The 15,754-nt window shown below is 36.7% G+C and overlaps 1 protein-coding gene across 9 annotated transcripts in view; it reads left to right on the top strand.

Annotated features, from left to right (window-relative positions):
• SLC4A4 (solute carrier family 4 member 4) overlaps positions 1 to 15,754 on the top strand; it is a gene marked incomplete at its 5' end in the record, with an annotated part of 343,701 nt that overhangs the window by 245,836 nt on the left and 82,111 nt on the right. For all 9 annotated transcript variants that reach the window (XM_081303368.1, XM_081303374.1, XM_081303369.1 and 6 more), the window contains 2 exons: positions 9,272 to 9,405; positions 14,939 to 15,210. In XM_081303368.1, coding sequence (XP_081159494.1) covers positions 9,272 to 9,405; positions 14,939 to 15,210 — 406 coding nt within the window. The remainder of the gene's footprint in view (positions 1 to 9,271; positions 9,406 to 14,938; positions 15,211 to 15,754) is intronic.

The following is a 15,754-nucleotide window of genomic DNA, read 5'->3' on the forward strand; positions in this document are numbered from 1 at the left end:
TGTGAATTTTGTGATATTTATGGAGCCTAACAGAGCACATTTTAAGGGAACTTGTCTCATAATAAGGAACATTTATAGCTGGCATCTCCAAATTTGAAGCTTTATTTTAACATACTGCTGTGCCGAGAATTTTTAATCAATCTGCTGAAGTTGGAAATGTATCATTTCTTGTGCACATATTCCTCGAGAAGATAGACACTTCTTTACAAAGACTATCACATGCAATTTATAAGAGCAAGATGAAAGCAAATTGGTAATTGCTTTACTATATTGAGAACCATATAATAATTTCCATTTACCTGACTATTGTACTTTGGCACCCAGAATGCATTTACTTCTTGACACATCAATCTGTTCTAGGAACATATTCTAATTTCAAAAAGTTAAGTAAAGGAGTCTGTTGGGATGATACAATTTAGTTATTTCCATAAGCAAAAATGAATAAGCCTATTTAATGACGGAGAAAGGAATCACTATTGCTTAGTTACTGCTAAGTTTTATTGGCTGTGGTTCTACCAGGGAGAAACTTGAAATAATATGCTTTACATGTACAAGTTCTGAATTTAACTCCTTGATTAAAGTAATTTGTATTTGGTTGTTTACTGCATTTGAAAGACCTTTGTCAAATCTATTTTCTTGATGATCAGAAAATCATAGTGATTTGGGGGATGTAGGGAGTCCCAAATGATGCTAAATTTGAAAATTATTTTGTTTAGCTTGCAGTTATTTAGGATATAATTATACATTGTAGAAAATTTAAACAGTACAGAAAAATTACATAGAAGATAATTTTGTCCTTAAACACATCACCCAGAAATAGTCATTAACATTTTCATGACATTTTTCATACATTTTACAATATTTGTGTACACAGTTAGATCAGTATATAAAATTTAATATAAATGAGATCATACACATATTATTTCATAACAGTAGTATATCATGGATATCTTCTACTTCAACACAGTCTTTAATGTGATTTTTAATGACTTTATTCATGTATATGATACGTGTGCTTTAATTTATTTAGTAAATCTCCTATTATTGGACTTTCAGTTTTTTCTAATTTTCTCTTTTATAAGCAATACTATGGTGATTAACTATATTTTTGTTCTTTATAATTACTTTCTCAGGGTAAGTAAGTAGCAAAATATGTTTGTTTTAGTTTTTGCTGTTTCTTTCAAATTACACTCCACGAAGATTATACTTCTTCCAGTAATGGACAAGATTACCCAAAAGTCCATACCCTTGCCAAATAGAATTTTGGCCTGTATTTTCATTTTGCCATACTGGATTGAAAAGGATGGCTCATTCTTATTCAATTAAGTTTTCTTTGATTTTTTAGTGAAGAGGAATATCTTTCCACACTTTTACTGACTACACTTCTTTATACTGTGTCCTTGGTATATTTTCCTTTTGGGTCATTTAGTTTTTTTTTTTTTTTTTTCTTATTGACGTGTAAGAACTCTGATATTTTCCTTTTGCTTGTTGGAAGTATTACAAAACATATTTTTCCTAGAGCTACCATATGTCTTTTAACCTTATTTATGATTTCTTTTGCTGAACATATTTTAATTTTTGCGTAGTCAAATCTTTATTTTTTGTTTCTTCATGATATATTTAAAGAGCCTTTTCCTATCCCAAGATTAGAAAAATATTTATCCACATATTTTAGTTCTTTTATGTTTTCACTTAAATTTTTTATCCATCTGGAATTGATTTTTGTGTAATGTTATACTGGCATTTGATGTTTCGGATACATGTTCACATCTCTTCAAATAAAAACTGTAAGGCCTCCGTGTCTTTCCCATCCATTTGATTTGACTGGGAGTTGAAGCTTTGGTAAAGTTTTTGGCTCATGCTTTTCTTCAAGCAGAGAGATATTTGTCTTTCAAGTCTTCCCTTTTTTTTTTTTTCAATTCCTGCTGGCAGTATAAACAGAATTTCTGCTTATGACCTGACAAAGCACGTTAGAGAAGATGGCTCTGTCTGGCTTGGCGGCTTGATCTGTCAGGACAGAAATCACGGATTTATAGGTTGTAATTACATAGGAGAATTGAAGATGAGGGCTTTGTATTCAATCTTCTCCCCCAGTGTGGATGGATGGTCTGTATAACTGGTTGTTGATGCTGTTTTGGAGGAGGAGGGGAGGTTGTTTGAATACACAGGAGAATCACCTGAGGAACTCTGAAAAAATTCTGAGTCTCCAGGCTTCATCTTCAGAGACCCTGATTTAATTGTTCGAGGTGGAGTAAAGAATTAGTGTTAAAAAAAAAAAAAAAACAACAACTTAGAAATAAACAGACAAACAAGCAAACAAGCAAATAAAAGACCCAGGCTTCCCAGATGACTTAAATTTGATTTAGATACTTGCATCATTTCTCCCTCCTGACCACGGGGGTTGGCTTATGCTAGGAAACTGGTGTCAAAACTCATGCAGGTGATTGAGATCTGACTGCCTGTTCCCAACGGCATTGGGCTGCCTTATTTGTTTAGTTATTTCTGGCTAAACTTTGGATTCAAAGATTCATCTAGAGAAATTAAATTTTATTATTCAACATGCTGCACAGTTATGATATAAATCATCACAAACATGAGCTAAAATTTCTCCTTTGATAGCTAGTAACATATAAGCAAAAAGCATTTCTGCTAAGGTTTAGATATGAGGTGTCCCCCAAGAGCTTATGTGTGAGACAATGAAAGGAAGTTTAGAGGTGAAATGATTGGGTCCTGAGAGCCTTAATCTAATCAGTGCATTAATCTCCTAATGTGGATTAACTGGGTGGTAACTGTAGGCAGGTAGGGTGTGGCTGGAGGAGGTGGATCATTTGGGACATGCCTTTGGGGTATATATTTTGTCCCTGGCTAGTGGAACTCCCTCTCTCTACTTCCTGTACCCTGTCCTGAGCTGCTTCCCTCTGACACACCCTTTTGTCATGATATTTTGCCTTACCTTGGGCCCAGAGCAATGGAGCCAGTTGTCTGTGGGTTCAGACCTCTGAAACCATGTACCCTAAAATAAACTTTTCCTCCTCTAAAATTGTTCTTGGCAGGTCTTTTGGTCACAATGGTGAAAATGTTAGTGAATGCTTTATCATTGAATGCCACTGAGATATTTTATTTTCCAAACTTGATTGCATTGCAAATTGTCAAAAGAAATTTAAAATCTTTTGTTTTCTTGGACAACTTCACCACTTTCTTCTTAGGTTTTACTCCCCACCCTTCTGTTATTACTACCCAGCCTCCCTAAACAAGGTTGCAAATATTAACCCAAATAATAAGGGCCTTAATAAAAAGGGACACAAAACAACAAGTCATTCTTCAGTGTTATATAAAGATACTAAATTGCAGTAAAGTTGATGTTGACAGCATACATTTTCCAATTTTAATGTTTTATTCTCTTGATTGTGGTTGTTTTGAATCAGCCATGATAGGAAATGGTGCCCTTTGCAACCATCGTCATAAGTAGCCCAAAGATGTGGAATGCTGGTATTACAAATTATGGTTGGATTTCAATGTTTTTAGAATCTTGCTCCTAGGGTCTGATTCTCTTTTATGCTTGATTTTTTATTATTTTGGGATTTGTCCTAATTTGGGGGAGGGGGGCTATTTTGAAAACCAGGGGCCATCCTTTCTTTAATTTCATACCCTCATGAAAGTAGAAAAGTATTTTCACAAATTGGTTTGGATGTGGGTTTGGATTTTACTTCTGTAAAATAAACTATTTTGTTTATTACCATCAATTTTGATGAAAGGAGCAACTGGCGATGGCCACGGAGTTGCCCTTGCTCCCCAGGGCTTCTATTGATTTGGAAATTCTCTGGAAAATCTTGCAGATCTAGAAGCTATCCCCCACTTCTTTCTGAGGACTGATTTTCATCTTTTCTATTTATGCCACTCCTTTTAACTTTCTCTTCATCTTCTTCCTCTCTTGAAGAAAACAAATACTAGAGATTGGCTGGGGAAAAGATTATAGGAAGCAACAAAGGAAAGGAAACCAGCATTATATTGTGTCTCAGCTTTGTGTTAGGTTTTTTTCTGAGTGCATTATACCTCATTGTATCATTTAATCTAAGTAACTATCCTGTGAGGGAGCCGTCAATGTACAGAAGAGAGAATTTGAATTTAGAGAGGTAACTGGTATAAGATTTAAACTCAGGTATCTGTTACTGTAAGGCATGCTCTTTTTGCTGAGCAACCTAGAGAGTTCTTGAAGATCATCTAGTCCAACTTCTTCATCTTGTGTCTAAATAAGTACGTTATGCATGTGGTTATTATTGGTTTCATCTATCAGAGACCATGCTGAGCATTTTATATGCATTATCTGATCAAGTGCACACTAACCTTTTCAGGGAGATTAAGAATCTTCCTTAAAAGTCATTGATCAAAGAAATGGTACAGGGCTGGGGATGTGGCTCAAGCGGTAGCGCGCTCGCCTGGCATGCGTGCGGCCCGGGTTCGATCCTTAGCACCACATACCAACAAAGATGTTGTGTCCGCCGAGAACTAAAAAATAAATATTAAAAATTCTCTCTCTCTCTCTCTCTCTCTCTTAAAAAAAAAAAAGAAAAGAAATGGTACAGTTTGGATGTCAGATAAAGGAATGTTTGATTCCGGAGTCCATTGCTCTCCTACCTCTTCTCTTTTTTGTTGTTGTCTTACCTGGAGAAACTAAAATTGATAGAAGTGAACTGAGAGTCCTAAGTCCTAAGCTCTCTGGGGGCAAAAGAGTCTAGACTTCACGTTTCCTGTCTGCCAGCTGTTTGCTGCTCCCACTGTTCCACAGTTGGAATCATCTGATCAGAACTGGAATAAAGTGAAAGCCCAAGTAGAGTGGCCTGGAGCATTAGTGGCTCCTGATTCTGCCACACCTCAGAGCTCAGCTGGCTGCATTGTTGTGAAATACTAGGGAGTTTGCTCCTCAGAGAAATCAGGTATCCAAGTGTCTGTGACTTAATAGCTATTAAAAAAACCACACGTCCACACAGTATTTCCCCTTTTATATCTGTAATATTTAATATAATAAATCAGAAAAGAGGCTTCTGATAGTTCACCTTATAAATTGTTTTAAGCTCTAGATATAAATATTCATTATATGAGATTATTTTAAAAATTTCTGTATCATGAAGAGGAACATGTCAAGATGTGGTGAAAATAGTTACTTTCTTAGAAATGCAGGAAGCGTCGTGAAGTTTAAGCAAGTTTCCAGTGCAATGTGTATAATAAATCACCTGTCTGTTTCAAAATTGTGAGCCACGGAATGGAAACTGTAGTGCTAACCAAAGGATCAAGTACTGAAATAAAAATAATCTGCCTTTGAACAGTCACATGGCTTCCATAAATCAAAGCCATATTCTGGAAGAAATTGGTTGCTATCTTTAATAAATGACCAATGACGGCTGTTGACCTTTGACAGGTGGACCTAGTATCATTTGGGCTCATCCTCTCTGGTTCCTTTAGCATTTACTGAGTGCCTGCAGAGCACATGGCAGGTGGTGGATAGCCTGTTGGAAGAAGGAGAACCATGAAAGACACACCAGAAGACCCTGTTCCTGCCATTGCAGAGACTAATAGTTCTGCCAAGTGGAGAATCCTAAATCTCATTCACCTCCTTTTTTTTCTTCTATATTTTCTCTTATACCCAGCCAGAGCCATGTTTTAATTCTGCAATAATGATGAGAAACAGGCATTCCATTGTGCCTGATAAAGAATAAAGAGGTGTACCTTTGCCTGTCACATGTATCTAGAATGTGGCTTGTCTTTCCATGGAGCATTCAAGTTCTAAAACTTTGATGTAAATTGCAAAAAAAAAAAAAAAAAAAAAAAAAAGATAAAGACATGAAACGCCCACCATCAAGGGGTGAAAAACTGTATGTCTAAGAAAATTATAGCTTGGCACACCTTTAATCCTTGCCAAGGATTAGGTTAGTTGGGCAGGTATGTATGCCAAAGAGTTCTTGTGCCACATTTATGTTCATATCATTTAACCCTCCTGAACCTCAGTCTCTAAACACTGGAGAAATCAAGACAAATCCTATTTTGGGGGCATCTTGGTTCTGTTAGCATTGCTTGACATTCTGATTCTGTTCCTATGAGGAAGAATGAGCTGGATTGTCTGTAAATACTGAGATGACACCTTTAGTCATGCTTTGGAACTCATGTTCATGTCATAAGGGTGTCTAAAAAGAGACTCCTGCCAGACTTCAAACCTAGACTTTTCCATCAACAAGGGCTCTCTGGATTATTTCAGAGTGGTGTTACTTGCCATATGACAAGTTAGTCTTACTGACTTTTTTACTGCCTCCTACCCTAACTCTGGTTGGTTATCTAGTGCTACCCTCGTGTTGTTCGAATGCATTGTCATCTGTTTTCTGAATCAAACTCTAAAAGAGGAGGGTTTGCTATTGATAATATCACTCTAAGGAGAATGTTGCTGGCTCTGAAGCAGTATAAAAATATTTTGAGTAATAACTGTAGCAAAGGTCTCCTAGGATAGCTTTTAAGTCGGGATGGAATTTAGTGTGCTTAAGTTCTGTAAGTTGATTTTCAAAACCCAATTTCTTCATAATCATTTCCTGTGTATTATAGTTTCTTTAAAGATGATAAGTGAATGAAAAGTTGCTGGAGGACTTTGGAAACAGTGGAAAGAGGTGGTCTGGTGAGGCTGACAGCAGGATAGGCTAACTAGGGAGTTGGGGACCTAGAAAATGAATGATGGTCACTCAGATTCTCCAGAAATCCACTTTACTCCAGTCTGGGGATATTTAGATTAAGAGGCATGTTTATGTAACATAAATTAACTTCTGGAATCGAGTAATTTATTGTTTAATTGAAGAGAGAATTATTCCCATAATAGTTTCTTTTCACACACAAATTTACAGATATCACATAATTTTTCTCCATTGTGTAAATTAGTCTAACATTGGCTATATTGTACCTTTTAAAGCTGCATAACTTTGTTCATTTGAAAAATGTTTTGTTTGATAAATTTTAGTTTTTGGATTTATAGCTTTTTGTGTGAATGAATGGTCCTTGTCATCTTTTTACATTTAAACACCATTCCTTGGTAAAATATTATTGTAAGTTTACAGATAGACCTTTCCTACAAATACACATGTGCTATTCTAACTGATGTTTAAACAATGAAAAGTAAACAGGTCAGTTTGTCATCATTGAAAGCTTTGGTGCTCAGTGACATGATTAAGAAAGTTAGGGCCATTTTGTAAATTTCTGGTGCTTGATGATGTGTTTCTTTGTTCTTGTTATGCTAAAGGAAAATTGCAGATTATTTTCCATAGATATACCTACAAGGAGATATGACCATACAAATTTAGCTATTTATATCCCTACACACTTGTTTCCTTGAGAGATAAAGTTAATTGAAGCGTGTATATAAATTTAGATTGGACAGTGAGTATATAACATTTTTTTGAAATTGGTGTTATAGAAATTTCAGGATGGAGTATAAATCATTTTTTTTAAATCTCCTTTGCTCCCCACTTCATTTCAAAAGCTTTTCTGAAATAGTTGGGTAGGGAAAGGGATCATGGGAGGAATAGACGAATTCTAGATAGGGCAGAGGGGTTGGGGGGCAAGGGTGAGAGCATGGGATTAGAAATGATGGTGGAATGTGATGGTCATTATTATCCAAAAGTACATGTATGAAAACACGAATTGGTATGAATATACTTTGTATACAAACAGAAAGAAAAAATTATTGTTTTGCTAAAAGGAGAGACAGGAATAAACACATTTGCAATGTTGCATGTAAAATGTTGGGAAAGAAGTAACTGCAGGACATTGGAGATTGCCCCTCCTTTTTAATGTTTTTACTAGTGCATTATAGTTATATGTAATAGTGGCTTTCATTTTGATATATCCATTAGTGCATATAATACAGTTTGCTCCCTTTTAAAAAAAAGTAAAACTACTTTTTTTAAAAATGGAGCAAACTGTATTTTAAAACTATATTATATATTGTGTATAAAATACAGCTGCTTTAAAGTGCCTACTCTGTGCAAGGTGAAATCAGGCTAAAACATTGAAAAAAGTACCAAGAGATTTCTACCCATTTCATGGTTTTATAAAATGTCATTTTTTTTATTGGTTGTTCACAACATTACAAAGCTCTTGACATCTCATATTTCATACATTAGATTGAAGTGGGTTATAAACTCCCAATTTTACCCCAAATGCAGATTGCAGAATCATGTGGGTTACACATCCACAATTTTACATAATGCCCTATTAGTAATTGTTGTATTCTGCTACCTTTCCTATCCCCTACTATCCCCCCTCCCCTTCCCTCACATCTTCTCTCTCTACCCCATCTACTGTAACTCATTTCTCTCCTTGTTTATTTTCCCATTCCCCTCACAACCTCTTATATGTAATTTTGTATAGCAATGAGGGTCTCCCTTCATTTCTCTCCCTTTCCCTCCCCATCTCATGTCTCTGTTTAAAGTTAATCTTTTCTTCCTGCTCTTCCTCCCTACTCTGTTCATAGTTGCTCTCATTATATCAAAGAAGACATTTGGTATTTGTTTTTTAGGGATTGGCTAGCTTCATTAAGCATAATCTGCTCTAGTGCCATCCATTTCCCTGCAAATTCCATGATTTTGTCATTTTTTAGTGCTGCGTAATATTCCATGGTGTATAAATGCCACATTTTTTTTTTATCCATTCATCTATTGAAGGGCATCTTGGTTGGTTCCACAGTCTAGCTATTGTGAATTGTGCTGCTATGAACATCGATGTGGCAGTATCCCTGTAGCATGCTCTTTTAAGGTCTTCAGGGAATAGTCCGAGAAGGGCAATAGCAGGGTCAAATGGTGGTTCCATTCCCAGCTTTCCCAGGAATCTCCAAACTGCTTTCCAAATTGGCCGCACCAATTTGCAGTCCCACCAGCAATGTACAAGTGTACCCTTTTCTCCACATCCTCGCCAGCACTTGTTGTTGTTTTAAAATGTCATTGATAGAATCATCAATTTTTTTTAAGTAAGAATGAGAGCTACCTTTTATGCTTTATATACCAGTCATTACAGTCATTATAGTTCTTTGGAGCAATTCAGCCCTTGAACAAGAATGACTAACTATATGAGATGAAATACATGGTAGCAGCATTTATGTCAGTAAGTCTTTCTTCATTCTTGGGCTGTTTGCTAGAGACCTAATAATAATGTATTCAAGTAGCTTTATTTTCCTGCTAACATCACAAGTGGAAAAAAAGATAGATTTGTTTATTTAACACCTGTATTTTCTTTCTTTCAGGGTGTGTTGGAGAGTTTCCTGGGCACTGCTGTCTCTGGAGCGGTCTTTTGTCTCTTTGCGGGTCAACCACTCACTATTTTAAGCAGCACGGGACCCGTCTTAGTTTTTGAGAGGCTTCTATTTAATTTCAGCAAGTATGTATATAAACACCTAATTATAAATTAGAATGGTTGGATCATAGAACATTCATAGTCCAGATAAAGCACAGAATAGCAGTTAGATAGATCCAAGAATCAGGCTGAATACTGGAATGATAAGGTTCAGAACCGGAAAGGACCTTACAATTACATAGCCCAGCCCTTATTTTACATTTGGTTCAACTCACTCCTATCTGTTGTTTTCTGCTTTCTCGTTTCCCAGTCATTCTGACTGTCCTGCTTTGTGCCCTAGGGTCCCTCACCTAAGGATTAGACCCCAGGTTCATTTGCCTTCAGGCTTCCTGCTGGGTTTGGCTATTCGGAGCATCAGCAGGACAGGAAGAGAGAGAGGTCCCAGTATGTCTGCTTGGCCCCACTTCTGCTTTAGCACAGCAGTCTGGCAGTGGCTTATCCCCTAAGAGTTTAGCCTGTGTCAGGTGGATCCTCTGACCTGGCTGTAGCCCTTACCAGGCTCTGCTGACTCCATTCCTTCCTGGTTCTTTTCAAGCCTGCAGTTAGACATGGCTTCCTGCTATTGCTAGTCCAGAAGCGCCTCTCCCTTCTTACACCTCTGCAAATAGCACCTGTGTTCAGTTTTCCTCAGACTCCCACTTGAGAATGCTGTTTTCTGTCGTGATCCTAACTGATTCATTAAATAAATTAAATGACTTGTTCATGGCTTCTAAATGAGAGAGAGAAGATACTTGGTCACAGCTCCTAACCCCAGTTCCAGTATTCTTCATTGAAGACAGCTTTCAAAACTCAACTGAATAATAACAGACATTTGAGGCTGATCACATACTAAGTATTCTCATAAGTGTTTTACATGTACAAATTTATTTAATTCTTGTAGCAATCCTGTAAGGTGATGAGAAAGAAGGCACAGAGCAAGTGAGTAAATTACCAAATGTTGCATCACCAATGTGTGGTAGGGCTGGGATTTGACTTTCTCCTTTCTGACTCCAGAGCCCATGCCTCTTAAGGAATCACTAGACACTACTAATGAGCATGACAATAATATCAGTATTTTCCCTTAGAAAATTCTCATTCTAAGAAGGGGAGCATTGAGTTAAGTGAATTATATAAGTGGCCATGTTAGCACACACATAGATTCAAAATAAAATGGAGTATTCTGGTCTCTTTCTAGTGTACTGGATACGTCTGGAGTGAATACCTTTACTGGCAGGTCTCAATCCTTAGACTGCAGAATTTCAGTGACTTGCTAGCACTCCTTGTTTCCATATTCTAGGTTGTACATTTTTAGGACTCTAAGTAGAGTATAGTCACTATCTACATAATACTTCATGGATTTAAGGACTCAAAACTTTAAAACCGTTTGTGTCACAAAAAAATGACCACAAGATCAAGGAGAGAATGAGTTTTTTGGAAAACTGGATTGAGAACATCAGGAAGAATCTTCTGAGAATTTAAAGTCCTAAATTTTAAATTTTGTGAGTTTTCTGTAGGACATTATTACAGATCTTTGTAGTAATTCTGAGAAGAACATTGGAAAGAATTTTATTCCTGTCAGTTTATAGAAGGAGTCAAACAGTTTTTATATGTTTAAGAAAACATTTTGTGAGACAAGAAAGCCCTTGTGGAAAGATTAAACAAGCATGTACTATAAACAGGAACAAACACGCACAACCTCTGCAGAAAGATTTATTGGATGAAATGTGATCAGAGCCTTAATCTACAGAAAATGTTTGCATCCTGGTTTGCTTTAGATAATTGTAGGATAGAGATGGTTTCCTTTCACTAAGCAAGTTCCTTTTTCACTTTCCCTTCTGTTTCATCATAATTGGTACTGTTGCATAGTTCCAAGTAATTTATTTGAAAACAGTTGTAAAGCAATGAGAAACATTTGAGAAACCATACTTTAAATCCATCATTGAGTAATATGCTGCAAACATTTCATTCATGTTCTGTGAATGTATTCATTTGCTTGTGTTATAGCAGTAGTGCTAATATTTTGTCTAGATAAAAAGTATTTAGTAAATTGCTATTTCCCAAAATGTGTCTCATCGATTCCTAAGCCCATTAGATGACCCATGGAAAAAGGCTTTTGTGTTCCCAACCAGTCTGGAAAGTGCTCTGTATTGCATCCTCCTCCTGGGATCTGAGAGGTCTTTTAGTAAAGAAACTTTTTGTTTTGTCTTACCCAGATTTTCCCCAACATATTTTATCATTTTTGGAGATACGGGTAGATTCTTGTTTTATGGGTTCAGTGTAGTCATTATAGACCATCAATTTATTTAAAAGTTTCTCATCTCTCATTTCTCTTTTCTTATTGCTACTCTCAGCACATGATTTTTTAATGAAGTGCCACTGGTTTTAATTATTTCATTTAGGTTGTTCTCATCGAACTACTATGGGAGTATGTTTGGCTCTTAGAGCAACTTGAGTATGTTGTTTAGGTTTATGATTGAAGTTTATTGTGCCTTTCTCTTTGTACCCAAACTTATGGTGTTCCTAGCCATTAGCTAGTTAATAAATTTGTTTCTCACCTGTACCTATAAACATCAGTTCTATTATAACCATTAGCATTTTTTTTTTATTCTTTGTGGTACTGGGGATTGATCCTAGAGAAAACTTACCACTATATTCTGGTTACCCAGGTTGATCTCAAACTTGAGATCCTATTGCCTCAGCCTTCTGAGTTGCTTGGATTACAGGCATGTGCTACCATGCCTGGCCCTTACTTGCATTCTGACATAAATCAAGATTGCTCTAACTTTCATCTTGGTAGGAAAGCAAGGCCATTGTTTTAAACTCATTTTTATTTTGTTCTAAACTTTTAAGGAAAATGTCTCTTGGATCAGAGGTACTAAAAAGTGTTTCTTAACTCTTATCTGACACCGACTCATTGGATGATAATGTAAATTATCTCAAATTCCTACAACTCAGTTTGTTCTGTAGTATTATTCTGTAATGTACTTATTTCACAAAGACACACATAGGATTAAACAGTAGGACTATATCCATAAAGGGAACTGGAAGGGAATGGGAAAACCATCTTCAGAAAGTTTCAGAAAATCTACAAGAGATAATTTTCTACCTCAAGGTCAGTAACAACCTGCTTTGGCAATGTATGCTAATTCATGTAATTTGGTGAAAGGAGGGAAACGAAGATAATGTTGATGCCAAACCTGTCTTGAGCTAAGTATAAGTCATATAGGGGAACCATGGTGTAATTTTTATTTTTTTACTTAAGCAAGAAAGATTTACTTCTGGCAGTTGTGGAGGCTGGAAAGTCTAAGACCAAGGTTTTGGCAGGATTTGGGTTCTGGGGCGGGAAGTCTTCTTGGCTTGTAGATGGTCGCCCTTTTCCTGTGTCCTCATAGGGAGGTGAAAGAAAGAGATCTGTGGTGTTTCTTCCCTTTGATTTTTATTTTTTTTCATGGTGTAATTTTTAAAAGGAGCAGTCCAAGAATCAGGATACTTAGTTTCTGGCCCACCCCTAGCATTAACACCTTAACACTGGGTAAACGACTTAGCTTCCAATTGCTTTGATACCTTCATCTATAAAATGAGGCATATTGACAAATTGGTATCTGTATTATTAAGGATTTTCCAGAAAAACAGAACCAATAAGATGCATATACAGAAATATATTTATTATAAGGAATTGGCTCACATGCTTTTCTAGGCTGGCAAGTTCAAAATCTTCAGGACAGGCTGGCAGGATGGAAACCCAGGAAAACCAATGTTTCTGCTGAGTCTGAAATGTTTGAGTCTGCTGTAGAACCAGGAAGAGTGATGTTGTAGATAAAGTTCAGAGACAGTCTACTGGAGAATTCTCTCATGCCTCTAGGGAGGCCAATCTTTTTGTGCTAGTAAGTCTTCAGCTGATTGGATGAGGCACATGGGTATTATGGAGCACCATCTGCTTTACTCAAAGCTCATCAATTTAAATGTTGATTTCTCTAAAAACACCCTCACCTACACACTCAGTATTTTGACTAAATATATGGGTACAAGTTGACATAAAATGAACCATCACAGTATCTAAGGAACTGTCAATTCTAGTATTTGATAGTGTTTAGCTAACACAGGGTCAGTCTTCTCCTACTTAAAAGTAATAGTTCATAGACAAATGTAGTCACTGTCTCAGTCAAGTCTTAAGCTACAGGCTTGCATTCATTCATCTAGCAAGTCTTAATTGGGTACCTCATATGTGCCAGGCACTGCAAGAGATAGAGAATTTAAATTTTATTCTGAGAACAATGGGAAGCCATCAAAAGGTCTTATCTGAGGTATCTTATTTTCATTTTAAGAGATCATTTTGGTTGTGGTGTGGAAAATGATTTTGAGTAGGATAGGCATAGGTATCAGTTCAGAGGCTCTTACAAGTGAAAGACTCACTAGTGGCCCAAACTGGGTCAGTGGTAGAGAAAGCAGAGATGATGCTTTTGGAAATGTGCTAAAATACATTGTTAACAATTGTTAGAAACCTGTGGGCTCAAGAGCTTCAATCATGCACAGTTCTTGGTTCCTAGGTAGGAAGTGTTCCTATCTACTTTTATCACAGATAAATTATGAGTTAAACATTATTGTAAGGTACTCTTTACATAATTTTAAGGGAATCAGTTTGAAATCATAATATGTCAGCACTTGACCCATCTTTTCATAGTTGGAAATCCTGAGCCAGCTCGCTTATAAGAAATGGGGAAGATATCAAAAGAGAGTAGCCTCATTAGATAGAGGTCACCTATTCTGAGTCTGCTATGGGACAAGCATTGGCAAGAAAAAAGGTGGTCACAAGATGCTTTGTACCCAATTTCAGCAAAGGACATGAAATTTGTGGGCAACTGTGTGAAAAGTGATGGTATCTGGCTATCACGTGACAAAAAAACCTTTCTTGATCTGACAGCAGCTCATGTTTCTGTTCCTGTCTCCTCTTGTTGGTGGCATTCTGTCCACAGTGAGCATTATGCCACTTTATGCCACATCTCTTTTTAATGTTCTTTTCTCTTCCTGGTCTGACTCTTCCTAGTAAGTTTGGAAAGTTTCTACTTATTCGTAGACACCCTTTTTTCCCCCATAAAATTTTATCCATCCACTTGTCAGAATTATTTACTCCTTTTTCCAAGACACAATCACTTCGTATTTTATAATGTAATTATTTTTATCAGTTCATCTTCCTGAGTGACTTGGAGTTACAACATGTTTATTAGCCAGTAAAACTGAAATTTATCAAATATATATGAGCTTTCAATGCTTTCCTTTTAGATTGTTTGCTATGTGAGCTTCACAAATGGAGGGACCATATTTTTGAATGAGAAAATTAGTGAGTTATTCATATACAGTTTATGAGTATTTTTCCATGTGCTTTCCTGAAACTTTCAGAATCATATATGGTTGCATAATAATATCACTAAACCAAATCCTGAATCTCACATCTTTCTAGATAAAATCAAGCTTTGTATCTGGTGGTTAAAAGTAAGCTTGTACTGTAGGCATTTGGTAGTTTTGTATTTTGTGTATTTCATTGGAGAGAAGTCTAAATACCTTTCGTTCTTCTTTCCAGGGACCATAATTTTGACTATTTGGAGTTTCGCCTTTGGATCGGCCTGTGGTCAGCCTTCCTGTGTCTCATTTTGGTAGCCACTGATGCCAGTTTCTTGGTGCAGTATTTCACTCGTTTCACAGAGGAGGGCTTCTCCTCTCTGATTAGCTTCATCTTTATCTATGATGCTTTCAAGAAGATGATCAAGCTAGCAGATTACTACCCCATCAACTCTGACTTCAAAGTGGGCTACAATACACACTTTTCCTGTGCCTGTGTGCCACCTGACCCAGGTGAGGACCTCTCACTCAGTGCCTGTGTTTGGTGGAAGATGTAAGCTCTGGGCTTGCAGATTTGCGATAGGATTAAGGATCCTCCTGAGTTTAAGTCTGAGGTTTCTTTATCATGTGATTTGGTCAGTAAGTGAAAAGAGTAACTCTGGAATGTGAACATATCTGGTTCAGAATACTTTGAAGTTCAGAATACTTTGAAATTAACTCAAATTGCAGCATCTGCAGAAATTAATTTGTACGTTATTTTTAGGTTTCCCAGGATCAAACTCAGGGGCACTTGGCCACTGAGCCACATCCCCAGCCTTATTTTGTATTTTATTTAGAGACAGGATCTCACTGAGTTGCTTAGCACCTTGCTTTTGCTGAGGCTGGCTTTGAACTTGTGATCCTACTGCCTCAACCTCCCAAGCCTTTGGGATCATAGCCCAGCTATTCTTAGTTTTAAGTGGTAACTGAGGAGACCTAGGTATATATATGTTAATAGGTATAAAGTCCTAATTTTCTGAACTTTTGTCCATATTTTATAGATTGCTATGGGATCTCT

Source organism: Spermophilus citellus (genome assembly GCF_964194105.1).
Source record: "Spermophilus citellus genome assembly, chromosome: 8".
NCBI lineage: Eukaryota > Metazoa > Chordata > Mammalia > Rodentia > Sciuridae > Spermophilus > Spermophilus citellus.